This window comes from Dendrobates tinctorius, unplaced genomic scaffold, assembly GCF_039654945.1.
Source record: "Dendrobates tinctorius isolate UK_male_01 unplaced genomic scaffold, ASM3965494v1 ptg000241l, whole genome shotgun sequence".
NCBI classification, from domain to species: Eukaryota; Metazoa; Chordata; class Amphibia; order Anura; family Dendrobatidae; genus Dendrobates; species Dendrobates tinctorius.
Genome location: NW_027361908.1, coordinates 15,626,653 through 15,653,624, shown reverse-complemented (window position 1 = coordinate 15,653,624; position 26,972 = coordinate 15,626,653). Strand labels below are relative to the sequence as shown.

The window sequence follows — 26,972 nt, the reverse complement described above, 5'->3', positions numbered from 1 at the left end:
CATTACATACCAAAACTGACCTATAACACTTGGAGATACAAACTACCACCAACAAGATTGCAGTGAAAGTGTGCTCTGATGCGAGCATATCCAATAAATGTGGCTTACCTTAAAGTCACCATCAGACGCTCTGCGGGTGAAACAGAGAAGCGGCAATAGGTGTCCGCTTTTCTTATGAGGTGTGCAATGCGCTCCACCAAGTAATCAAAATTCTCCATTTTCATCCTAACATATCCAAAAAATTTATCCGGGTTGCGTCGAAGGTCCATGCAGAGTGTAGAATAGACCCCACGCGTCATTCTCTTGGCTGTGATGGGGTGGATCCACAAACGTCGTCTACGATGCCTGATGCGCTGCTGTCTCGCTCTCTCCTTCTCCAGAACAATCACCCTCAAACGATTCGCCTCCGCTATAAAATCCGCCAAATTCTTCAAAATATTTCCAATGACAACATCCATCTTCGCCAGTAACTTGCTCTTCTCTCCAACCTGCACTTTCTCCTCTACAACCTGTCAAAGAAGGGCTGTAGGAACATGCTATATATAGTTTTCCAGTAGCCAATCCCGTTCGGAAGGCCACAAGGGTCAATTTTGAAAACCGGATCCGGGGTAATCCGTCGAAAAATGGATAGAAAAACGGATGAACCGGATGAGACAGATCCGGTTTTGTCTGTCAAGAAAAAGACGGATCCGGCAGAAAACCGGATCCGTCACATCCGGTTTTATGAAACATTTGCCGGATCCGGCGTTCCGGCACGACGCCGGATCGCGCCTGACGCCGAAAACCTGATGTGTGAAAGTAGCCTTAGACGTCACATTGCCAAGAATGTTAATCTTTATGCAAGTCAAAAGATTATTTCTCCTGACAAACAAGCATTTTGCTTGCTCAATGGGTAATCATCAGCTTATTTAAACGGCACCATTATCGTGAAGCAAGCATTCCTAGTAGCCAATGGTGTAACTTGATACTTGTGGGCATCAATGCAAAATCTCCAACAGAACAACAATTATCACATATCTTTAATAGTAATAGTGTTTTCATATGACCAAAGAGGACCTTTAGAGGCCCTAGACTCCAGGTCCCAGGTGTGATTGCAGCATCTGCACCGTCTTGTGCCTACACCCAAGCTAAAAAAAATCTAATTTATAACAATTTTGCAGTGTAAATGGATATTAACCTTGTCCCATAAATGGATGCATTTAAGGGATTTTTCCACTATATTGATACAGATGACCGGAAGTAAACAGTGTGACAAAGTGTAACACCACCGCTCCATCACTGTTTAGTGGCGCTGCTGTGTACTGCAGATTTACTCCTATTAATGTGCTGGTCTGTGGTACTCAGGAACTGGCCCCAGACAGTGTGACAGAGGGGTGATGTTCCACACTGTAAGCTGTCTAGATCTGGCTGCTGCCGAAGATGTTATCAGCTGATTGTTGGGTGTGCCAGATGACAGACCACAACAATCAGATATTCATAATCTGTCCTAAAGATAGAAAATAAAGTTACGCAGCACTTCAATTAGTAATGAGAACATAGATTCTCTTATTAGAAAGCAATCTCAGCTAAACACAGTGATGCTACGGTCTGTAACCACCGTCTTCGGACAGTGGATTGAACTGGCAGAGTAAAGTACGGCGGTATTGAGGCTGGTGAGAGGCACTGCTGGCATATGTGTTGTGAAGCAAATTTAAAACCAACTTTAAAAATTAAAGCTACTGTAAATATTTCGCTGAGAAACTTACAAGTACTGTTTTCTTGGCTTCAAGGGTCCATTACAGAATTTTTCTTTATTGTCTTGTAGCATGCAAGTATTGTCAGCTCCAATGACATATACTTCCTGTTTGCTGGAGAAACGGTTTGTTCCATCTGAACATGATGGATTTGGAAAACCTTCATTTGTAAAATATGGTCTTGGTTTTTGGAAATAAGCTTCGTGCCACTTGGTGATATTCCCTTCATGTTGAGCTGCAATGCATAGCACAGGAATGCGAGATGAATTCATTAAATAAATAATCCAATGTACCAAGAGAATATAGTTAAATAGCTTACAGAACTAGGTTACTAACACTGGGACACATTTGACACGTGTTAAAGCAGTTTAGAGCTTTGTCTCCTAAGCGAGAAAACCACTTTGGTGGTCCTTGTGCTCTTTTATGGGCCGAATGCCAAATGATAAAACTCCTTAAATATAACTAATGTTCTAGAAACAGAATGAATAGGAAAAGTTCCAATAGAGGACACATTTGTTCAATATTTCTATGAAATCTTTCAATACTATGCATTTGATTGGCATTCATTTTCTTATTTTTACTCCTTCACGATTTACTCGAACTCTAAATAATACTAGCTATGACAATGCAGTTTCCTTATTTTCTCATGTTTATTACTTTACATTGTATAGTTACCTAATTCTCCCTAGGAACTAGGATGTGCTGACTATGGTGACAAATTACCAAAGGGAATAATAGCAGAGAATATTAAAGGGAGAGTCTTTCAAGATAGAACTTTATTTCAAAGTAATCATATGTTCTTGTAGGGAACCTTACACTAGGGGCTTATGCACACAACAGTATTTAGTCAGTATTTTTGCATCAGTGATTGTATCTATGCCTAAACCAAGAGTGGGACTTACAGAGAAAAACTATAATTGAAAGATTGACACCTGTTCTGTGTTTTGGAGACACTCCTGATTTTGGCATACAAATACTGATGAAATATTGATCATAAATACTCATGTGTGAATAAAGCCTTTCTAAATGGTCGCTAGTGAGCTGCCACACAGGCAGATCTCACCAGTGATGTAGCGATGCTCGGCGGTCGCACGAAGCGATGACCGCCGTCTTCCGCCCGCGTCCATAGCTCGCTCGTCAGCGCCAGCAGGAAGCCGATGACGAGAAATGGACGTGGACAATCTCACGCGATCAGCGATAGCCAGCAGGGGAGCCGGTCGGAGGTAAGTATCACATGTAGCGATATCGCTGCTGCGTCACAAAATCGGTGACGCTTTAGCGATATCGCTAGCGATATCACTATGTGTAAAGCCCCCTTTAGATCAGCCACAGTTCAAAAGACAGCTCTTTCTATGGCTGACTGCCATATACATATGAATGCTCAACTGATCTATTCTCTGTTCTCTCTCAGCAACTTATGTTCCTTCCAAACAAAACGATCAGGCAATTGAAATTTAATTGTCTGCTCCTTATTTCCCCTTATGTAAGTGAGGTGACCGAGGTTGATCAGCTATGAACTCTGGTGACCTTTCTCACTGCAGCTCAGCGCTACATACTGCAAGTGTGTGATTACGCTCCTGTCTCATTGTGAGCGAGTTGGCGGGGAGAGCAGCCACTGATGTGACTGCTCTCCAAATCATCCAGGTCTTTGTGGGACAAATATGGATTATCAACATGTTTGTCTATTATTTTTGTTTTGTTTTTTTACAGGGGACATGGGCATCGGAGGATTATCTATAAGTCTGACAGGTGAGGAATATGGTGGTTTATTATTTCCTGTCTTTTACAAGGGACATGGCATCAATGGATTATGCGTAAAGGTGAGTTACTTTTATTTCAAATTAAGGAGTTAGTGTCTTTATTTCAATTAAATGACTTTATTCTGTCGGTGTCTTCTTTACAATCTAACTATGAGGTTAGTAATGGGGGTGTCTTACAGACAGCTCTCTATTACTAACCCCTGGACTTGATGTCAGTGGACATAAAAAAGCTGACATCAACCCCAATTCTATTACCCCACTTGCCACTGCACCAGGGTAAGTGGGAAGAGGTGAGCAAAGCGCCAGAATTAGCGCATTTAATAGATGCGCCTTTTCTGGCTGGGGTGGCTGCGGGCTACTATTTTTAGGTTGGGGGTTCAAAAATTATGGGCCTTTATGAGCTTGAGAATACAAGCCCCAGCTGTATGTGTTACACCGCTCCGTCATACTCACCTAGCCTCCGCTCCCATGCCGCAGCCTCTCTCCACCCGACGGCCACGGCGGTTACCTCTGACGGGCTCGTGGCCGACGCCATCCCTGCATGCAATGCGCATGCGCCATAGGCCGCGGCCGCGCCTCCCTGCTGCTTCTTGTGCTCCGGCTGTGCTCTGACCCGGAAGCACCTTCAGACCAATGGCAGACCAGGCGGACCTATATCAGGCCGCTTCACCCTGAGGGAGGCGCCTGATCGTTGTGTTACCTTGCACACTGGGCCCTGCTTCCTCCTGTGCTCTCTACAGTCTCTCGGTGCTGTCCTCATTGTTTCCTGCAGCAGCCTCGCAGTCTGTCTTCCGTGTTCGCTAACAGTTATTCTCAGTCCTGCTCCAGTGTTCCTGTTTACTCCAGTCCTGCCTCCGGTGTTCCTGTTCCATCCTGTTCCAGTCCTGCCGTCCTACTCCAGTCCTGCCTCCGGTGTTCCTGTTTCATCCTGTTCAAGTCCTGCCGTCCTTCTCCAGTCCTGCCTCCGGTGTTCCTGTTCCATTCTGTTCCAGTCCTGCCGTCCTACTCCAGTCCTGCCTCCGGAGTTCCAGGTCCATCCTGCTCCAGTCCTTCCGTCCTCCTGTATTCCTGTCTCCTGTGTTCCAACTCTGTCCTGTCATCTACACTTCAGTCCCACTGTCCTACTCCAGTCCATCCTGAGCCACCCCTCTCGGTACCGGCTACCGTGGTACTCGAACCCCTGGGCCTGCTCCTAACGGTCCCTGTATAGGGGTCGGTTCCACCTGGCAGCTCACCCAGGGCCCCTAAGTGCCACGGTCCAGAGGGTCCTCTCCTGGAGATTCTGGCTCCTGACTACCCATGCAAATAGTACGATCAGGCCATGGACTCCGCCGGTACTACTGCTGCTACTCAGAAAGAGTTGCTCTTCCTGCGGGAGAATCAGGGATGCATTATGTCGATCATGAAGTCTATGAACATCCATTTGTCAGCCCTGCAGGTGGCCGATCCTGGAAATGCCACTCAACTTGCCAGTCTCCAACAGGAGCTGGGTCAGCAACAAGATACTCAAGCCCACATTTTGTCTTACATGGCCTCCTTTGACAGTCACTTGTCGGCCCTCCAGGCTGCTACCGCAGCCCCGACTCCTCCTTCCGCGTCTACAGCTCTCCCAACACCCTGCCTTGCTAAACCGCCTCGCTTCACCGGGGATTCCAAGCTCTGTAGGGGGTTCTTAAGTCAGTGTAGCCTCCACTTTGAATGGTTGCCGCAGCAATATCCCTCTGATCGGGCCAAGGTGGCCTTCATCATGTCCCATCTGGCGGGGGAGGCCCTGTCTTGGTTGAATTCCCTCTGGGAACGTGACAACCCTGTAGTCTCGAGTCTCCCGGTTTTCTTGGATACTTTTCGCAGGGTCTTCGATGAGCCGGGCCGGTTAGCCTCTCTCACTGAGTCACTCTTTAACTTACATCAGGGTTCTCTCACGGTCGGACAGTACGCTATTCGCTTTCGCACTGTCTCCTCTGAGCTCGGCTGGAATAATGCGGCTTTGGTAGGGGCATTCTGGCGCGGTCTTTCAGGCAGAATAAAAAATGAACTCGCAGGTCGAGATACCCCGTCCACCTTAGAGGAACTTATCTCGCTGGCTACCCGCATTGACCTACGCTTCCAGGAGCATGCTCTCGAGTCAGAGAGAGACAGGAGGTCCACCAGGCCAGTTCCCCATTTCACCCGTTCTGCCAGTCCCCGTTTGGCCGGGTCCTCTTCTCCCTCCTCGGTCGAATCCATGCAGATAGATCACCTAAAGTTGGCCGAGTTGCGTCAGAGAGAGAGGCGGGCACAAGGTCTGTGCCTCTATTGTGGTGATTCGTCACACTATGTCCACACCTGTCCTAAGAGACAGGGAAACTTCTCCACCTAGGTCAGGTAAGAGAGGCCTCCATAGGTGATAATGATCCCTCTCAACCTCTTACGATTTCTGTGCTTTTGGTTTCAGGGGAGAGACGTGGTTCCGAGGTAGCCTACGTGGATTCGGGCTCAGCAGGTAACTTCATTCGACCTGAAGAGGTGGACAAATACCAAATTCCCGTGGTTACTCTATCTAACCCTATCCAGATTGCCACAGTGGATGGCAAACCGCTACAGGTGACTGTCACCTTGGTCACTGAAGAAGTGGAGTTGCAAGTCGGAGCCTTACACCGAGAAAAGATAGCCTTCTACGTTTTGCCTAAGCTCTCTCACGCCATTCTACTCGGTCTTGCATGGTTAAGGACTCATCAGCCTGTTCTCAACTGGTCTTCTGGGGAGATGCTCCGCTGAGGGCACCCGTGCCAAGCTCGCTGTCTGACTCCTGGCGGCCGCTCCTCGGTCACCTCCAGACCTTCCGGGTCTTCCTCCAGCCTACAGCTCTTACGCCGATATTTTTGATAAGAAGGAAGTGGAGGTCCTTCCTCCACACCGGCCGTTTGACTGCCCAATTGATCTTGTTCCCGGTTCAACACCTCCAAGGGGCAGAATCTACCCCTTGTCTCCCGCAGAGACGACTGCCATGTCCGAGTACGTCCAAGAGAAACTCGCCAAAGGCTTTATATGGAAATCCTCTTCGCCCGCGGGAGCTGGGTTCTTCTTCGTCAAAAAGAAGGATGGAACTTTACAGCCGTGCATTGACTATAGGGGCGTGAATGAGATTACCATCAAGAACAGGTACCCTCTTCCACTCATTCCGGAGCTGTTTGACCGTCTCAGAGGGGCTTGGGTCTTCTCCAAGCTGGACCTCAGAGGAGCCTATAATCTGGTCCGTATCCATGCAGGTGACGAGTGGAAGACCGCTTTCAACACTCGAGACGGCCATTACGAGTACCTGGTCATGCCCTTTGGTCTTTGCAATGCTCCTGCGGTGTTTCAAGAGTTCGTCAATGAGATCTTCCGAGATCTCTTGTACTCCTGTGTGGTCGTGTACTTAGACGACATCCTCATCTTCTCACCGGACCTCTCGTCCCACAGAAAGAGTGTCCGCTTGGTGCTACAGCATCTTCGGGAGAACCGCCTGTATGCGAAGATCGAGAAATGTCTCTTCGAACAGACCTCTCTGCCGTTTCTGGCAATTAGTCTCCCACTTCTCCGCGATCACAAGACCTATTTCTGCTCTCACCCGTAAGGGGACTACCCCCAAAGATTGGACTCCTGAGGCAGAGGAGGCCTTTCAGACCCTAAAACGGGCTTTCTCCATGGCTCCGGTCCTACATCGCCCTGAGAGCAATCGACCTTTTGTACTCAAGGTGGACGCTTCCTCGACAGGTGCCGGGGCATTATTGTCCCAGAGAACCGCCTCCAGTCGCCTGCATCCTTGTGGCTTCTTCTCAAAGGCCTTCTCTCCATCCGAGTGTAACTACTCGATCGGCGACCGGGAACTCCTGGCCATCAAGTTGGCCTTGGAGGAATGGTGTCACCTCCTGGAAGGAGCTGTTCATCCCTTTGTCATCTTCTCGGACCACAAGAATCTGGCCTATCTCCAGTCTGCCCAGAGACTCAACCCTCATCAGGCCAGATGGTCCTTATTTTTCGCCCGATTTGATTTCGAGCTCCGTTTCCATCCTGGCAACATGAATACCAAAGCCGATGCCCTGTCCAGGGTCTTCCAGCCACATGAAACAATGGAGGAACCTTCGCATATCATTGATCCCACTAGGATCATCACAGTGGCTCCAGTGAACTGGCTTACTCCTCCTCCAGGCAAGACACTTGTGCCTGAGAACCTCAAGCAAAAGGTCCTCCTATGGGCCACTCCTCCAAAAAGGCCGGCCATGCCGGAACTAAGAAGACCCTTGATCTTACCACGCGTCACTATTGGTGGCCCATGCTTCGCCAAGATGTACTCGACTTTGTGGCTTCTTGTCCATCCTGCACTAAAAACAAAGTGCCACGAAGACCTCCGTCCGGCTTGTTGCTTCCATTGCCCGTTCCTACGGTTCCTTGGGAAAACATCGCCATGGATTTCATCACCGACCTACCCCGCTCTTCGGGCTGCACAGTCATTTTGGTGGTGGTGGATCGTTTTTCCAAGATGGCCCACTTCGTCCCTCTGCCCGGTCTTCCCTCGGCGCCGGAGCTTGCCAAAGTTTTCATTCACCAAATCTTCAGACACCATAGACTACCTCAACGCATTGTGTCTGACTGAGGGGTTCAGTTTACCTCCAAGTTCTGGCGTTCACTTTGCAAGCTCATGAACGTTTCCATCGACTTCTCCTCAGCCTACCATCCACAGTCCAACGGACAGGTAGAGCGTACCAACCAGACATTGATGGGGTACCTACGTCATTTCTCCAATGCCCACCAGAACGATTGGGTCGACTTACTCCCCTGGGCAGAGTTTGCTTATAACAACCATGCTGGCGAGTCCTCGACCAAGTCTCCGTTCTTCATTGTTTTTGGCAGACATCCTGGTGTTCCTCTTCCGATAACCCCTGCCGCCGAGGTACCCGCGGCCAACGCCTTGTCCTCTGAATTTTCCAAGATTTGGGCCGAGACCAATACGTCACTCAAGAGGTCCGCTGATCAGATGAAGAATTATGCCGACAAAAGGAGATTGGATCCTCCACGGTATCGTGTTGGGGACAAAGTCTGGCTCTCCTCCAAATTCATCCGATTGAAATTGCCCTCCTACAAGCTGGGACCATGCTACATCGGTCCGTTTGAAATTCTTGGACGTATCAACGAAGTCGCCTACAAATTGAGGTTGCCTGCTTCGCTGCGGGTCTCGAACACCTTCCACATCTCCCACCTGAAACCTGTGGTGCTGAATCGCTTCCATTCCTTGCCTGATCCTGGTCCTCAGCCGGTGGGTGCCGATGATGTCTTTGAAGTGCAGGACATTCTCGCTATGAAGAGGGTTAGAGGTAGGACATTCTTTCTTGTTGATTGGAAGGGCTTTGGTCCTGAGGAGAGATCCTGGGAGCCTCGGGAGAATATCAATGCTCCCCGTATCCTCAAGAGATTTCTTGCTAATCTCCGGGGGAGGGCGGCTTAGGGGAGGGTTACACCGCTCCATCATACACACCCGGCCTCCGCTCCCACGCTGAAGCCGGCCTCCGCTCCCACGCCGCAGCCTCTCTTCACCTGACTGCCACGGCAGTCACCTCTGACGGGCTCGCGGCATGCATTGCGCATGCGCCATAGGCCTCCCTGCTGCTTCTTGTGCTCCGGCTGTGCCCTGACCCGGAAGCACCTTCGGACCAATGGCAGACCAGGCGGGGCTATATCAGGCCGCTTCACCCTGAGGAAGGCGCCTGATCGCTGTGTTACCTTGCACACTGGGCCCTGCTTCCTCCTGTGCTCTATATAGTCTCTCGGTGCCATCCTCAGTATTTCCTGCAGCAGCCTCGCAGCCTGTCTTCCGTGTTCGCTAACAGTTATTCTCAGTCCTGCTCCAGTGTTCCTGTTTACTCCAGTCCTGCTTCCGGTGTTCCTGTTCCATCCTGTTCCAGTCATGCCATCCTACTCCAGTCCTGCCTCCGGTGTTCCTGTTCCATCCTGTTCCAATCCTGCTGTCCTACTACAGTCCTGCCTCCGGTGTTCCTGTTCCATCCTGTTCCAGTCCTGCCGTCCTACTCCAGTCCTGCCTCCGGTGTTCCAGTTCCATCCTGCTACAGTCCTTCTGTCCTCCTTTATTCCTGTCTCTTGTGTTCCAACTCTGTCCTGTCATCTACACTTCAGTTCCTCCACGATCCAGTCTATAGTCTTACTCCATTCCTGTCTCCTGTGTGCCAGCTCTGTTCTGTCATCTACACTTCAGTTCCACTGTCCTACTCCAGTCCATCCTGAGCCACCCCTTTCGGTACCGGCTACCATGGTACTCGAACCCCTGGGCCTGCTCCTAATGGTCCCTGTATAGGGGTCGGTTCCACCTGGCAGCTCACCCGGGGCCCCTCGGTGCCACGGTCCAGAGGGTCCACTCCTGGAGATTCCGGCTCCTGACCACCCACGCTAACAGTATGCTTTAGCTTGACTGGTTGTCAAAAACGAGGGGCCGATCTCATGCCATTTTTAACTATTTATTTTAATAAGTTACAAAAAAACACTTGGGACCCTCTATTCTTGATAAACAGTCATGATAAAGCTGACAGCTGGGGCTGCATACCGCAGCTGTTGGTTTTACCTGGGCTGGTTTCCAAGAATAGAAGAGACCCAACGTCATTTTTTTTATTTATTGCACAGGTGCCGGCTGATGAATACTCTCATCAGCCTCACCTGCTGTTGCTACTACCAGTGAGCAGGTGTACTCTGATGAGAGTAGTTCTCTCCCATCAGCCGACGCCTGTGACCAATGATAACCTTTTTACTGCCAGTCACAGCTGCTGGCTCATATGCTGTTATTTGACAGCGTGGGAACTGCAGCTCTTTGACCTGCAATATTGATATTACTGCTGATCAGAGCCTGTGTTTGCCACGTTGTCACACATCTCAATGGGGTCCGAGTTTGAGTTCGGGTACTGTTCCGGTACCAGAACTGAACTTTTTTAAATGTTTGGCTGAATCCTCTGAACTCAAACACATGCTCGCCCATTACTGTTAGTGACCTTTGATAAATAAATTTACATCAATCTGGCATTTCCAGATGTATTAGACAAATTCATGAAATAAGACTTTTTTAAAAAGTCACAAAATTTGGTGCAACTCTATTCCAATCCCAACCTGGAGTGATTTTATCAGATGTACATCAGTCATTTTGGCTCATTTGTTGTGACATTTTTCGGAACCTGGAACTTTCCTGCTATAAAGTCACAAAACCAGTTAAAGGCAGAAAAATTGACAATTTAGGGTTTTGCACAAAATTCATGAATTCTATGCACCATTTTGATGTCTTTGATGCAAGAAACATCAGCGAAGACCACAAGTCTAAAAAGAAAAGTGACTTAAAAAGAAACACAAATTCTGCAGTCATTCTGTGAATGCAGACTTCTGAATCCTTACAGCATGCACACCATACACTGTCGGTATTCTCCAGTATTGCTGGTGATAAAGAGTGATCAGGTTAATGTAAGTATGCGATTTGCATAAATGAGATCACTTATCAACTAGACGTGCTCAGTCTAACTCAATTAAAGTGAATTAAGCGAGGCCAAGCACATCTAGTTGTAATGTGGCCATAAGCATGCAAATCGCATACTTGTGGTCATGTGACCATCCGATCTCGCAGGTAAAACCGGAGAATACTGACAGTGTGCGGTGTGCATACTGTAAAGATTCAAAACTGTCCAGTCACATAGAGAGACTGCACATTTTCATCCCAAGCCTGAACAACTACATTAAAGATTTTTCCGGACACAGGAAAACATCTGTACATCTGTACTGCAGCTTGGCTTCAAGCTGCTGGTGGGTAAGGGCGCTAGGGATTGCAAAACTACTAATCACAAAATGATGGTGAATCCTAAGGATAGATAATAGTTGTAAAACACTGATGAACAATAAAGTACTTCTTTCCAGAAATTGGCTGCACAGTCAGAAATTTAGAGTATAATATGTTTTGTAATATAATAATATATCATGATTGTTTTCTTGTTCTTGCTAATTTCTCAGCAGAATTTCCATTTAGAAGTTATCAGTAGGCAGGTAGGACATTGTTTGACATTACTGTTATTTATACTGTAGCAAAGACAGGAAGGCTAGGGATAAATCCTAGTTCTCAACAATAGTCAGTCAAAGAAAAAAGAAACATCCGGCACTGTCCCTGAGGAAGAAATACCCGCAAAGTTACTTATAACCACTATCAGTGTGACACCTGTAACCCTTGCTGAACGGGTGCTCTATCCATGTGAAGAAAAAACATGAAATATCATAGTAGAAAAAGACAGCAGGATGGCACTCACCGTTCTCTTGAAATGATTCACTTTATTTCATGTTAACAAAGCATAGGCAATGGCACGGGAGAAATGCAAAAAGACGGACGACAGGGGGACCTGTTGAAGTGCATTGTGCACGAAACGGCTGTCGTCCGTCTTTTTGCATTTCTCCCGTGCCATTGCCTATGCTTTGTTAACATGAAATAAAGTGAATCATTTCAAGAGAACGGTGAGTGCCATCCTGCTGTCTTTTTCTACTATAAATCCTAGTTCTGCAGGTTCTGATTAGGTCACCTGTCTAACCCTGCAAGTAACAAGGCTAACTGTTCTCCTAAGGGCTCATACTCACATGCGAGAAACTCGGACGAGTCTCACACGTCAATGCCTGGCACTGCCGCCGGCACTCGGATAGTGGCGTTCAGCTGCATGTATTTCTATGCAGCTGAGCACTCCGGTCCGAGTGCCGAAGGCAGTGCAGGGTATTGACGTGTGAGACTCGTCCGAGTTTCTCGCATGTGAGTATGAGCCCTTAGGCTTCCTTCACATGTCAGTTTGTCCGGTACGGTGAAGACAGTTTTCACATGTACCGGAGACACTTACACCTATAAACCCATTCATTTCTGCGCACATGTCAGTGTGTTTCCAAAGACCATGTGTTCGTGGGCAAAACACTCTGACATGTCCATTTTTCATCAGCAGCATGGGCTGCAAAACGTTCTGCATACTTGCACTCTGATAATACACAGATCACATCCGTGTATCATCAGTGTAACAGGTACCGTCACTTGAGAAAAGGTGCCAGGTGCTGTTGGCAGCTCGGATCATTGTTGACTGGTCTCACCGAGATCAGCGTGATCAGGTGACAAAGATGGGAGTTGTATTCAGCACCCACTGTGTACATCAAGCCCAGAGGTTAATAATAGAGAGACGTCTTTAAGACACCCCATTACTAACACCATAGTCAAAAAATAGACAGAAAGAATAAAGTCGTTTAAGTGAAAGACACAGACTCCTTTATTTGAAATAAACACACCCTGCCCTCTTTTCCAATTTATTACTGTAAAAATTAAAATAGTAAAAAGCTATATTCCTCACCTATCCAATGACAATTCATTTGTCCCACGAAGAACTCCAGCTCTGCTACATCTGGATTACATGGCTGAGCGGTGGCATGATGTGACCGATCAGCCATGAATCCAGGACACTTGAGCTTGGGACGCAGCTTCAGTGATGAGCCGTAACGTAATAGAGGTTACCACAAGTCAAACATCAGGGACCTTATTTTCAAGTATATTAGTGATTTATGGAAAAAAGAAAAAAATTGGTGGAATTTGAACCCAGTACCACAGCGATGCACGGCTGCAGTGCTAACCACTGAGCCACCATGCTGCCATCTTGGCTTTAAATGTGTGATTAAAATGACTTATCTTAAAAAATCTTCATACAGAGAGTATTGGAAGCATAAAAAGTTTTACACTAATGTAAGGAGGTAGCGAAGACCCTCGCTTGCCCCTCCCCCCACATGGGACCTATGCGACCCTTTTTCTTATGTCTCATGTGTATTGGCTTGCTGTAATATATGTGTTCTTACGGTATATGGTGAAACTTGTAATATATATTACATATTTTTATCTTCCTTACTGTATTATGCTGTACTTGTACATGTTAGAGACAGGAACAGCAAGGAGTTATGGAGTTGGTTGGGGTAACAGCTCAAAAAGGGGAGCAGGAAGCTCCTGCTTCCAGTGCAGAGCCCGGGCACATTTGCCCAGGGCAAAAGCTCAGCTGTGACTGGAAGCCTTGCTGGACCCGAGGAGGGGTAAGATCTGTTGCCTGGACCCCTGGAGGGGTAAAGACTGTTGTCTGGACCCCAGGAGGGGTGAAGGGGACTGCCCCGGATCTTTGGGCAGCACAACAGGCACTAAGATTGCGTGAGTGCCCCGCTGAAGGGACTTGAAGCATCCAGATTACGGAGTAAGGACTATATCCTCTTTCGGTCGCCGTGGCTGTTGTGGATACGGCTGTGGTCATCATTAGGGAGAGAGCAGGAAGCAATTGTTATACTTTATTCATTCCTTTTATTAAATCGTTTCCCTGTTGGACTGCAGCTGTGTCTGGATTGTGTCTGTCCTGCCTATTTTCTGTACAAGGTGCCGGGGTGTACACTGACTGTGGCTTAGTTAACTTGGCTGGGACTACCACCCCGGGCCACCTTGTTACACTAATTATATAAAAGATATACATTTTATCTAAAATATTTAAACATGCGAACTTTTTAGTGTCACAAAATAAAGGAGAAATTGAATTATTATGCAAAATAGCATTTTAGATACAAATGTTTGAGGTATGTCCATTTTCTCTCCAGTTTAGAGTCATTTTGAAAAAAAATCTCTAGAGACTCAGGTTCTCAATTACACTTTGTCTCAAAGCCATGACCTGTATACCTTGGTAGTGGTGCAAAGGTTAAGTTTAAGTTTATAGAGATTAGCAATTTTATGCCTGTTTCTTAATTGCTCGGGGATTGTGGCATGTACTAGCACAAGCACTGGTAGATGATATGTCCACATATACAGAGTTAATGGACACTATGTTTGATGCTCTGTAACATCTCATGAAAACAATGCCATCCTTTACTATGCGACCGATAATTAAAATAAGAATAGAGCTTTTATCCTACAAACATGCCTAGCAGCTTAATCTGAAATTTTCCACAGTCCTTCATTCAGGGGAGAGCACACCCAAGTCTTGGTGCCTAAGAGGATCCAGAAAACACTCTGACACAAAAGAAGAATCCAGTATTGTAAGTGAAGGTGGTTGATAGGTTGTGGCTCAGTTTCTGGGTCCAAATCATATATGTAATTCAGTCTGCAACATTATTATAAAAAAGAGTAGCAAATAATTTCTAAAAGGGAATCTGTCACCATACCCATCTGAGAGCAGCATTAAATAGGGGCAGAGGCCCTGATTCCAGTGACGCACCATTTTACTGAGCTGATTGCTGTAGTTTTGATAAAATCACTGTTTTCTCTTGTGCTGATTTATCAGTTCTCTGAACACTGACCTCTGTGTAACCCCACCCACACCACTGACTGGCACCTTTCTCTGTACAATGTACATAGGCAGAAAGCAGCCAATCAGTGGTGGAGGGTGGGGTTACACAGAGCTCGTGACTATGGAAGACTACCAGGCAACAGATTTACTAGTCCTCTAATGGTAACCTCTACTGATAAAATGATAATATCAAAATTACAGTAAGCAGCCCAGTAAGTGACACATCTCTGGAACAGGGGTCTCTGACTCTATATTATATTGCTCTAAGGGTATGTTTCCACGGTCAGGATTGGCTCAGTATTTGCTCAGGATTTGACGCAGGTGAAATCTGCACCAAATCTGCATCTGAGGTCACTGGCAGGTCACTTATGTTTTTTATGTATTTTTTACATGCATTTTTGATGCGCTTTTTCCGCATGGATTTTTGATGCGTTTTTTCATTGCATGCGTTTTTTTGTCACTTGAAATAAAGCTTATTGAAAGTTGGTTCTGGGAAGGAAAAAAAAATTCCTACTTGCAGATATATTAGGCCTCTTTCACACTTCAGTTTTTTACAATCAGTCACAATCCGCCAGGTTTTGCAAAAAAACGGATCCTCAATTTTTTTTTGAGGATCCGTTTTTTTCCCCATTGACTTGCATTAATGGCGGATTGTGACGGATTGCTGTCCGTTGCATCCGTTTTTTTTGAGGATCCGCCAAAAGTTCCTGTCCGTCACCATCCCCAAAGATTTCAAAACGGAGCTTGTAACGTTTTTTTCTGTGGCGGATCCTCCAGACACTCATTTAACCCGAAATTCTTTCTGGGTGCCGGACAAAAAAATTCTCTCATTCTCTCTCTCTCTCTCTCTCCTTCCCGGCCAGCGTTTCCTTTAAATTTCCTCATTTTCAGGATCCGTCACAAAACGGCTCCTGTGCCATCCGTTCACATCAGTTAAGAACGGATCTGCTTGTCTGACTTTTTGGCGGATTTGAACTGATGCAAAAAACTGAAGTGTGAAAGAGGCCTTAGGGTATGTGTACACAGTCAGTAAACTCTGTTGGTTGACCGCTGCGTAAATCCGCAGCATCCAACCTGCAGTGTCCAGCTGTTACAGCATAGTGGATGGGATTTCAAGAAATCCCATGTCCACTATGTATTCAAAGACGCAGACGGCAGACCTGCGTAAACCGACATGCGGCGCGTCTTTATAGACCGCATCATGTCTATTTACGATGCAGAGACGCTCAGTCCCCGCAGCGTAAATTTCCCATAGACTATCAGATGCGGTAAAACTGCATCTAATTAGTCACATTCGTACTAACTGCGAAAATGCAGCTTACTAGGTATGTGTACTAATTTACAGATGTTGAATCTTGTGTCACATCCGGAAGTACATGACACAGGAAGTTCCTGAAAGCAGAGAGAGGTCAGTAATATTTAATGTCCTTTCCTATTTTTTTACTAAATAAAAGTAAAAAGAAAAATGGCGTGGTGACACCCTTTATTTGTTAACTAGCCAGAGTAAAGCAGACTACTGGGACTGGTAATTCAGGCTGGTAGGGATCCAATATACATGAACCTTACCAGCCTGTTAATACCAAGCTGCAGCAGTCTGCTTACCTTGGATGGTTAGCAAAAATAGTGGAATACCCTCAAAAAAATAGCATGGGGTCCACCTATTTTTGGTTAACCAGCCAAGTAAAAAGCAGACTGCTGCTGCCTGGTATTCTCAGACTGGCGAGGCCCATGGATTTTGGCCATCACCAGTCTAAAAATAACCTCCCGCAGCCTCCCCATAATTTATGCGCCAATTGTGGCACTTTACCCGGCTCTGAGCACTTGGCCTGTAACGGTGGTAAGTGGGGTCATATTTGTGGGGTTGATGTCACCTGTGTATTGTCTGGTGACATCAAGTCCACGGCTTATATAGACACCTATCCATTACTAATAATATAGTTGCATGTTAAGTAAAGTCACAGCCAGAATAAAGAATTTTATTGAAATAAAACACAACAAAGTTTTCCCTTTTTATTATACACCTAATCCATGCAACGCCCTCCATCTCCTGAAAAAAAAAAAAGCAGAAATACTTTTTGTCCGACATAGTCCTAAATAACAAGTGTCCCATGCCTGACTCCAGCTCTGCTACATCTGGATGCCTGGCTCAGCCTGACATCCAGACACAGCAGAGCTTGTAGATGACCACCGGAGATAACTCATTCTCTGGCAGTCACCTGCACTGCAGTCCTCATGGTCAGCTGACCGTGAGAATTTACTTAGTAATCAGAGTTAACCCCAGTGGTCACGTGCACGGCAGTTCTCGTGGTCAGCTCAGTCATCGCGAGAACTGCAGTGGACGAGAAGTTCTGATGGTATCACAAGGTAAGACATTATTTAAATTAGTTTACATGCATAGTAAGCCGGGTTCCCGCAGTTATTGCGCATGTGAGTAATAAGTAGATACGGTTTTACTTTATCTAAAGATATAGTCTATGGGAAATTTACGCTGCGGGGACTGAGCGTCTCCGTATCGTAAATAGGACGTGCTGCATGTCCGTTTGCGCAGGTCTGCTGCCTGCGTCTCTGAACGCATAGTGGAGATGGGATTTCATTTCCACTATGCTGTAACATCTGGACGCTGTGGGTTTGACGCTGCAGATGTACGCAGTGTCAAACCCACAGCGTTTACTGACCGTGGAAACATACCCTAAGATTAGATGACAAAACCTGATTCCCTTTAATGAAATAACTACTATAGTTATTGCACGTTCATTCTTTTTCCTTCTATTTTCCGAAGACTCATTACTTTACTATTTTTCTGTTTACATAGCCATATGAAGGATTGCTTTTTTGCAGGATGAGTTGTACTTTTGAATTATACCATTAAATTTACCATACAATGTATTAAGAAATGTGAAAGAAATTCCACATTGGACAAACGATGAAAAAAACAAAGCTGAAAAAATGAGCAACGCGATTTTCCAGGTCAGTACAGTAGTGGCAATTTGAAACTTGCATAGTTATTTTTATTGAAGTGCTGAAAAAAAATTCAGAAATTTGATGATAAAAAGTCAGAATTAGCATATCCACTGTTCACATTGCATCTAAGGCTGTGTGCACACGCTGCGGATTTTGCTGCGGTTCCGCAGCGGTTTTGGCCGCTGCGGACCCGCAGCAGTTTTTGCTGCGGTGTACAGTACAATGATTCCCTATGGGAATCAAAAACCGCAGTGCAGACGGTGCGGAATTTTCCGCGCGGATTATCTGCGGTTTTCAATCCGCAGAAAGAATTGACATGTCAATTCTTTCTGCGGATTCTCCTGCGGTTTGCCATCTCCTCCATTGAGGAGATGAAAAACCGCAGGGCAAAACCGCAGAGCAATCCGCAGGTAAAACCGCAGGTCTTTTGACCTGCGGTTTCACCTGCGGATTGTACAAAATCCGCGCGGATGAATCCGCACCTTTTCCGCAGCGTGTGCACACAGCCTTAAAAGAGGATATTCAAATATTACAAAATGAAACTTTTTTTAAAATAGTGGCAGCATCCAGGGACACAAGGTCAGGGGGTTGGAGAACAAAGAGAACAATTTGGGAAGCAAATAAAACCAAATTGCAGAACTGGATAGAAACCTAATCCAATCCCTCAAGACTTGGATTAAAACAAATAGTGCTTCAATCAACTTGGCACTAGAAAGGTCAGGGTTCCTAACATTCAATGTGTCTGCAAATTTGATAGTAATTATGATAAGAAATACCAGGTCATCAGTGGGACATTAGAGGTAATTACAAAATTGTTGTGAAGCTGACAATTGCCAGCATCCATAAGGAAGTTTGGTTAAACTGAATTTCATGCACCACAGTGCTATATAAAAATAAAGGAAATTTTCCATTTACAGCGTTTATTAGCACTTGGGAGACTTAAAAAACAGTGGAAAATGAAATACAGTAGTGATGGATAACTCATGCAATTATCACCTTGGCAATACTAAGAAAATCCTGAAAACATGACCTGTTGCTGGCTCTTGAGGACTGGAGTTAGGGAACACTTCTTTACTACACCATTGACAATAAGAGCTTACACTCTACAAAAGGGTTCCCCAACTCCAGTCCTCAAGGCCCACCAACAGCTCATATTTTCAGGATTTCCTTAGTATTGCTCAGGTGATAATTGCATCACCTGCGCAATACAAAAGAAATCCTGAAAACATGATCTGTTGGTGGGCCTTGAGGACTGGAGTTGGGGAAGCCTACTCTACAAGAGCAAGAGAAAGAGACGACCCTGCTGACTGCTGACTCTGCTGACTATAAGAGCTTACATTCTACAGGAGAAAAATACTGAACTAGTGACTCTGGAGATTGAAAATGACTCTGCTTTATAAACTATGCTCCACTGAGAATCAGTAATCCTTGATGGCCCAAGTACTGGCCACTAGAGACGGTCAGACCACTGGAAGTTCGGGTCTGGCGTGTACGGATGAACAGTTAAACGAAGTTTGAGTTCGGGTACCAGAACAGTACCCAGACACCAATCATTTGAATGGTAGTCTCAAGCATGCAATGTTTGCCACGCTATCATGTGCATTACAGCGCGGCAACACTGATTCTGATTGGCGGTAAGACTGCCGCGGTTCCCACACTGTTAATTGACAGCTTGAGCCTGCAGCTGTGATCGGAGGTATAAAGTTTACCTCCGGTTACTGGCGTTGGCTGATGGGACTACTGCTCCCATCAGCCTACTCTTGCTGCCACTAATAACAGCAAGAGCAGGCGCGGCTATTCGGGGCATAACATAGAACATACCTTTATACCTTTTGTTGAAAAAGGGCTAAGGACTAGTGATGAGCGAGTATACTCGTTGCTCAGGTTTTCCCCGAGCATGCTCGGGTGGTCTCCGAGTATTTTGGCGTGATCTGAGATTTCGTTTCTGTCGCCTCAGCTGCATGATTTGTGACTGCTAGACAGCTTGAATACATGTGTGGAATGCCTGTTTGTTAGGGAATCTCCACATGTATTCAGCCCATCTACAAGTCACAAATCATGCAGCTGAAATGACGAAAACTAAATCTCCGAGCACGCCAAAATACTGGGAGATCGCCCGAGCATACTCGGGGAGACCCGAGCAACGATGCTACTCGCCCATCACTACTAAGGACCCTTATACTGGGATGAGACATTAATTTTTTTGTGACCATTTTTTTTACAGTTTTTACGTAGCTTTATAAGCAAATCTAGAACTGAATCCAAAAATGTGGTAAGAATAGCAAGAAGAAAAATGTTGATTCTCTTTCGTATCTACTCTTTTGGCTCTAAAAAGTGCTTTAAAACTGCATGGGTGATTCCAGCTGTAACAGAATTTTGAAAACCTTTTAATGTGCTTAATAAGGGTGTGTGAAGTTAATCCCACGCTCAGAGCTCTACAGAAAACAATGGCTGCCACAAGATTTAAATGGAAACGATGCAATGCATCAATCCCCAGCAGTTAAAGAGTGAAATAAAAGAGTGAAATACTGAAGCGCTTTAATAACCAATACAATTTTTTTTTACAATTGCTCATTAAATAAGTATTCTTTAAGTTTTACATTATATATTTACATGTATGAATAGACTTTGCAGTGAGATGTGCAACTAAACTGTCAGTGAGGGGTAGAGATATTGATGTGCAATGAAAAAGACAACATAACTTGTAGTTTCACTGAAAAATACGCCATTAACAAAAGAATCATTTGTCCTACATGCCCATTCTATTGATATCCAATACACTACAAAGTCTACACCGATACACTAGAAAAGCATAATAAAGGCGTACACCTGTATCCGTGCATGACAGATAAGTAGATGCACGTGCAGACTGAAAATGCCTTTGAAAAGATTTTAGCCACATTTTGGAATTTTATGTGTTTGACATAGCAGTTTTAGTATTGGCACCCTGTCTATTTCACACTGTTGCATTTCATTATTTACATCTGCCATTGTGAGCTAGCAGCTGGTGACATCTGGAGCACATGAGCTCCAAATATCCAACATCTGCCAAATTTCTATAAAGCAAAGAAAGAAAAACACTCTGCAAAAATTGCAAGCACAAAACTTTCTTTTTTTACGGCAGAAACATAATCAATGTCAGGATTTTTTTCGGCATGAAATATATTTTGAAAACAATGAGTTTGTTGAAGAATACTTCCTTACCTCCGATTTCTGAAACAAGAATCTGAATTTTTTTAATTGGCCCGTTGACATCGCTGAAGTAGCATACTGGCATTTTAATGGTAATTGTGGTCGAAGTAGCCATAACACTCCCGCTTGAATCATAAATAGGCACCGGTTTCATTACAGGACGAGGTGGTTCTGTACAAAGGAAACCAAAAATACAAAAAGAAAACATTCATATAATATTTCAATATGTAAAAGATGCATTATAAAGATTAACAAAGAGTAGTGCAGAATTAATATAGTGATATTTCATGAAGACAGTTATTGGTAACTATTTTTCTACGTAGTTTTTGGGTATCTCATAGGGAAGACCCATAAAACAATGCCTGAAAAATTGACAATAACCTTATTTTCAGTGCAGTACCAAGGAAATCCTGCATACCTGACTTGGTGGTCTTTGGAGAATGGAGTCCAGAAACACTGTTTCAGATGAGAAGCCAAAAAGTGCTGTATTTTGCATCTCTAGTTAATAGAATCCAGTGTGGTATTAATGCATTTCAATAAAGACATGCTTTCAGCTAATTAAAAATATGGTGGTAGATGGAGCTTTATTTATGCCAGGTAGCAAGAAAATGACAGCATGATCCATTGAACGAAGTATATTAGTCCCAGAGTCTCCCTACAAGCCTTGATCTCAGTGCTTGTAGTCAAAAACTTGATGAATGAAACTTAAAGGCTTCATTAAAAGGGTTGTCCTCTACTCAGACAGCCCCTTCTCAATTGCCATAGTTCCCCCACATAAAATAAAAATAGCCTATACATGGGGTTGATCCCGCTTTGTCATTGCCTGGTCTCCAGGGACTGGGGTGACATTATTAGGCCTTGTGCCCATCAGCGACTGCTTCCCTATTATTTCCTGAAGTCACAGAGCAGCAGCGGCTCCCACTTATTCCAGGTATTATTTTTTTTGATAAAAAAAAGTGAGAGTGAAGCGGCCGCTGATTGTGTGAATGGCTCACATGGCATAATGTCAAGTGAGCCCCGGGAGACCAGGAACTGATATTGCAGGTACAGTGCCAGTACTAGAGGTGAGTATAGGCTGTTTTTATTTTAAACCGGGCATTATGGCAGGCAGCATGGTGGCTCAGTGGTTAGCACTGCAGCACTGGCACTGGAGTCCTGGGTTCAAATCCCACCAAAGACAATATCTGCAAGGAGTTTGTATGTTCTCCTTGTGTTTACGTGGTGGTTCTCTGGTTTCTTCCACACTCCAAAGACATACTGAGCCCAACTGGGGACAGTGATGATAATGTATGTAAACTGCTGCAGAATAAGATAGTGCTATATAACCAAGGCATAATAATTTGAGGAGTTTTTTGAGTAGTGGACACGTTCCTTACATTTGTGATATGATAACAAATTGTACATATAGGCTGAAATGGGCACACTCATATACATGAGACTGTAAGGAGCAAATAACTGTTCAGATAGATGAAAACAAGTAGATATACAGCATGGGAACATAAAGAAGCTTCCATTGCCTATATTGACTTGATTAGGCTGAGTAGCATTAGCAGTCACTTGCCCCAGCAAACAGTTCTGTTCCTTTGTTCTGCTGATTGGTGGCGGTCCTAGGAATGCAGAAAGCCTTTATAATGTCAATAAGAGTCAGTGATAAGCGGTCATAAAGGAGCGCTTAGGAAGCAATCCAGGGGCAGACAAGGATGTCAGGTCTCCATCGCAGCTCCAGCCGAAAACCTCCAATGGAGGATAGGAGCAATGAGAAAATGGAAAACGGTCTTAGGAGTACAGGAAAGAGACTCAGACAAGAGATGGGGTAAAACACAACGCGTTTCGACGGAGGATCCGTCTTCATCAGAACTTGCACCTGATGAAGACGGATCCTCCGTCGAAACGCGTTGTGGTTTAAACCCATCTCTTGTCTGAATCTCTTTCCTGCGCTCCTAAGACCGTTTTCCATTTTCTCATTTATAATGTCAATGTCACCATTTTACATGAAAAGAATGGTGCAAATGATACATGGATGTAAGTAAGCATATTTATTTAACATAGGAATTATTTTAATGTTGAGTTGGCGAGTGGGCTAGTATCTTTACATCTACAGATATCAGCAGGATCATTTTTTCTAGCAGCACATTTTCTGTTGAATATTCTAATGAATAGAACATGTACATGATATCTGAACCTCGTGCAGATATCTTTAGACGCGACATCACCGGCAACATTCACGGTGCTGAAGGAAACAAAGCAGGATTATCTCTTTAAACGTTTAATGTTACCTTTTACATCAGTCGTAATTCTCATCTGAATTTTTGGTCCAGCACCAGCACTGTTCACAGCATAAATCTACACAGAAAAAGGATTTATTTACAGTAATGCATGAAATTGTGAAATTAGGTCACAAACTATAAAAGACAAGGGTGTAAACTTTAATCTTTCTTTTTCGCACTGCAGCAGACAACCCTCAAAAAAACTTTAAATTTTATGACGTATCATAAGGATATTTTTTATAGCCTCAGCATATTGTCAGAGCAAATTACTAGTCATTATTGGAGTTTTGGGGTCCCAAAAGGCCCTTCTCCCATGATTGCAGTTTGTGTTGAAAAAAACCCCTATGCTTTACTCATCATCCCTGGGTCCAGAGTTGAGCCTGCACCACTGTTCCAGATGTCTGTTACTGTCAGCAGCGCTGAAGTCAAATTGACAGCACTGCAGCCAATAAATGAGTTCAGCAGCTCTATACAAGTTGACAGCAGGAGTAGCTCACAGTCGCTGCACTCACTAATTGGCTGCAGCTCTGTCAATGTGACATCAGCGCTGCAGACAATAACAGACACTAAGCCGCATTGGAGACTCAGCACTGGACCTGTAGAGGAAGAGTTAATCATACTTATTTTTCCTAAAACAAACTTTAGCCGGGGGACAGGGGTCTTCCCAAACTGTAAAACCTCTTCAAATCTGAGTCACAGGCAACATTGGATAGAATACCTATTAAAAGAATAGGTATTCTGTAAATCTTTTTCTATACGTACAAAAGGACGTTACATAGCTATAGACATATAGAAGGAATGAATAGATGTATACATTATTTAAAAGAAGAGTCGGACTGGCCTACTGGCATACCGGAGGATTCTCAGGTCAGCCCAGGCACTGACATCTGCTCACAGAGTGAACATAGGACACGTGTGCCGGCAAAATGCACACAGACCGTTCTCCCCAGCTGTCTAACTGGGGAGAGTGGTGACATAAAAAGCCATCAGCATGGAAAAGTGCTCTGTTACTTACAAATAGTGAGCTGCTGTCTGCAGCAGTAGAATGTGGCGTCAGTGATGCGTACACTGCTTTCTGGGTTGTCTAACATCAGGGAAGACCTAGGAGCAGTACGTCATGACTCCTCCCAGCATCTATGTCACTACTCCTCGTGGCTCCTCCCAGAGTTAGACAACCCGGCAGAGCTCCCTCTCTCCCTATCACCCCTGACTAACCGATCCCTCTCTTCCTGTATCACGCCTGTCTGACTGAGCCCCTCTCCCACTATATCAATCCTAACTGAGCCCCGTCTCTCTGTATCACATCTGACTGACTGAGCATCCTCTCCCCATATCACCCCTTACTGACTAAAACTTTTCTTCCCCCACTACTAACAAAATAAGGCCCTTAATAAAAAGTTATGGCTCATTATGGGGCAGAGAGATTTCCGTAAAAAGTGTATTGGGGGATGTGAGAGAAAGCTCTTTTTGGATATCACTCCGCTAAATACTGATTTAGGCCCCCCCATCACTAATAGTGGCTACATTCACATAATGTATTTGCTGCAGAATTTCTACAATGGAAATGCCACAGTAATTAACAGCGGTAATATCCACAAAGATATTGTGCAGATATTGCTGCATTTACTACTACGCAATGGTGCACCTTTGCCACTGTCTTAATCCTTTGTATTATAAAGAATGAAATCAGTGGTGAATATTCGCAGCATAAATTGACATGTCAATTGTTCATGTCAAATCTGCAGCGTCGGTCAATTCACACCATGAATTTCATACAATCTCATCCACTACGCTGATGCTATCAAACATTAAAGACTCGCTCACATATGCGTAGAAATACACCAAGTGCTATGTGATAAAATATCACATTGTACTTACATTAATTTTTTTCAATTAAGCAGTGATCATCTGCGAGTTTTTCCTCAGCTGCAATTGCACTGAGGAAAAAGTTGCAGATACTTTAGATATATAGACATGGAGTCCATCCTATTTTATGAAGCCAGCAAAGGTAAAGGAGAGAGCTGTGAGCTGATATTATCAGATTGGGAAGGTCCATGGTAATTGGCCCTTCCCACTCTAAAAATATCAGCCCTCAGCCGCCCCAAAATTGATGCATCACATTAGATGCACCACTTCTGGCACTTTGCCTTCCCTCTTCCGGATTGTCCTGGTGTGATAGTAATCATGGTAATGGGGCTTGGAGTTGATGTCATTTGTGATTTGTCAAAAATCACAGCTGGGATTAAGCCTTGGGGTTACAAATAGAGAGGTGTCTATCGGACACCTCCATTACTAACCCAGTGATGAACAAAAACACCAACACCAAAAAATACTTTAAGTAAACACTCTTCCAAACTTTCCCTCATTCATCAATTTATATATAAAAAAAAAAACACATGCAGGTACGACGTAGTCCAGGAAATCTGATGTAGTCCACAAATATTATCCTGAAAAACATAAAAAGAGAGATACAAAAACACGACACTGTCCTTGGTTCACCAGTTTATTAAGAAATAAGGGTCAAACACAGGTACAACGTAGTCCAGCACTTCATTCAATCTTCCCCAATTTAATTGTTAAAAGCCAATGGAGACTCGTTCTGAATCTCCACAAACTTTTAGCAGCAGCCACTCCTGGCTCATGCTACGTTCTTCATAGGCTTTTAACTATGGAATCGGGGAACTTTGAGGGAAGAATGTGTGACCTTTATTTTCTAGTAAATTGGTGAACGAGGGACAGCATCTTGTTGTTGTTTCTCTCTTTTTATGTTTTTCAGGTTTCCATTTCTGTACTTCTTCGGATTCAATGAGCTACGTAGGACCTGCATGGTTTTCTTTTATAAATTGGAGAACCAGTGAAAGTGTGGGGAAGTGTTTATTCAAATAAAGTTTTTTTTGCTGTGTGTGTTTTTTTTTACTACTGGATTAGTAATGGGGGTGTCTGATAGACACCTCTCCATTACTAACCCCAGGGCTTCATAGCAGCTGTTATTTTTGTCAAATTACAGCTGACATCAACCTCGAGCCCCTTTACTCCGATTATCACTGTACCAGGTTAATCAAGAAAAGCAAAGGCGAAGCATCATAATTGGTGCATCTGATGTGATGCGCCACTACTGGTATGGCTGCATGCTGCTATTTTTATGCTGGGAAGGGCCCAATAGCCATGGACCTTCACAGCCTGATATTATCAGCCCAAAGCTGCCTGCTTCACCTTTGCTGGTTATGAAAAATGGGAGGGACCCCCACTTCATATTTTTAAATTATTTATTTATTTGACAATTTATTATTAAACAAGGCTAAACACATAAAAAGCACTAAAGTTTGCAGGTTTATTTTATGTATGGGTCTTGTGAATTTATTCTATCTATCTACACTGGGAGAAATAAGTATTTGATCCCTTGCTGATTTTGTAAGTTTGCCCACTATCAAAGACATGAACAGTCTATAATTTTAAGGGTAGGTAAATTTCAACATTGAGAGATAGAATATCAAAAATAAAATCCAGAAAATCACATTGTATAAATTATACACATTTATTTGCATTTTGCAGTGAGAAATAAATATTTGATCCCTCTGGCAAACAAGACTTAATACTTGGTAGCAAAACCTTTGTTGACAAGCCCAGCAGTCAGACGTTTTTTGTAGTTGATGATGAGGTTTGTGCACATGTCAGGAGGAATTTTGGTCCACTCCTCTTTGCAGATCATCTCTAAATCATTAAGATTTTGAG

At 44.5% G+C, this 26,972-nt stretch overlaps 1 protein-coding gene across 1 annotated transcript in view; it reads right to left on the bottom strand.

Moving 5' to 3' along the window:
• The window catches only part of PTPRQ (protein tyrosine phosphatase receptor type Q), a 794,911-nt gene that overhangs the window by 137,900 nt on the left and 630,039 nt on the right, over window positions 1-26,972 (bottom strand). The window contains exons 36-38 of the mRNA XM_073556964.1: window positions 23,250-23,316; window positions 20,986-21,144; window positions 1,746-1,968 (exon numbers count right to left, since the gene is read on the bottom strand). Of these exons, the coding sequence (XP_073413065.1) occupies window positions 1,746-1,968; window positions 20,986-21,144; window positions 23,250-23,316 (449 nt within the window). The remainder of the gene's footprint in view (window positions 1-1,745; window positions 1,969-20,985; window positions 21,145-23,249; window positions 23,317-26,972) is intronic.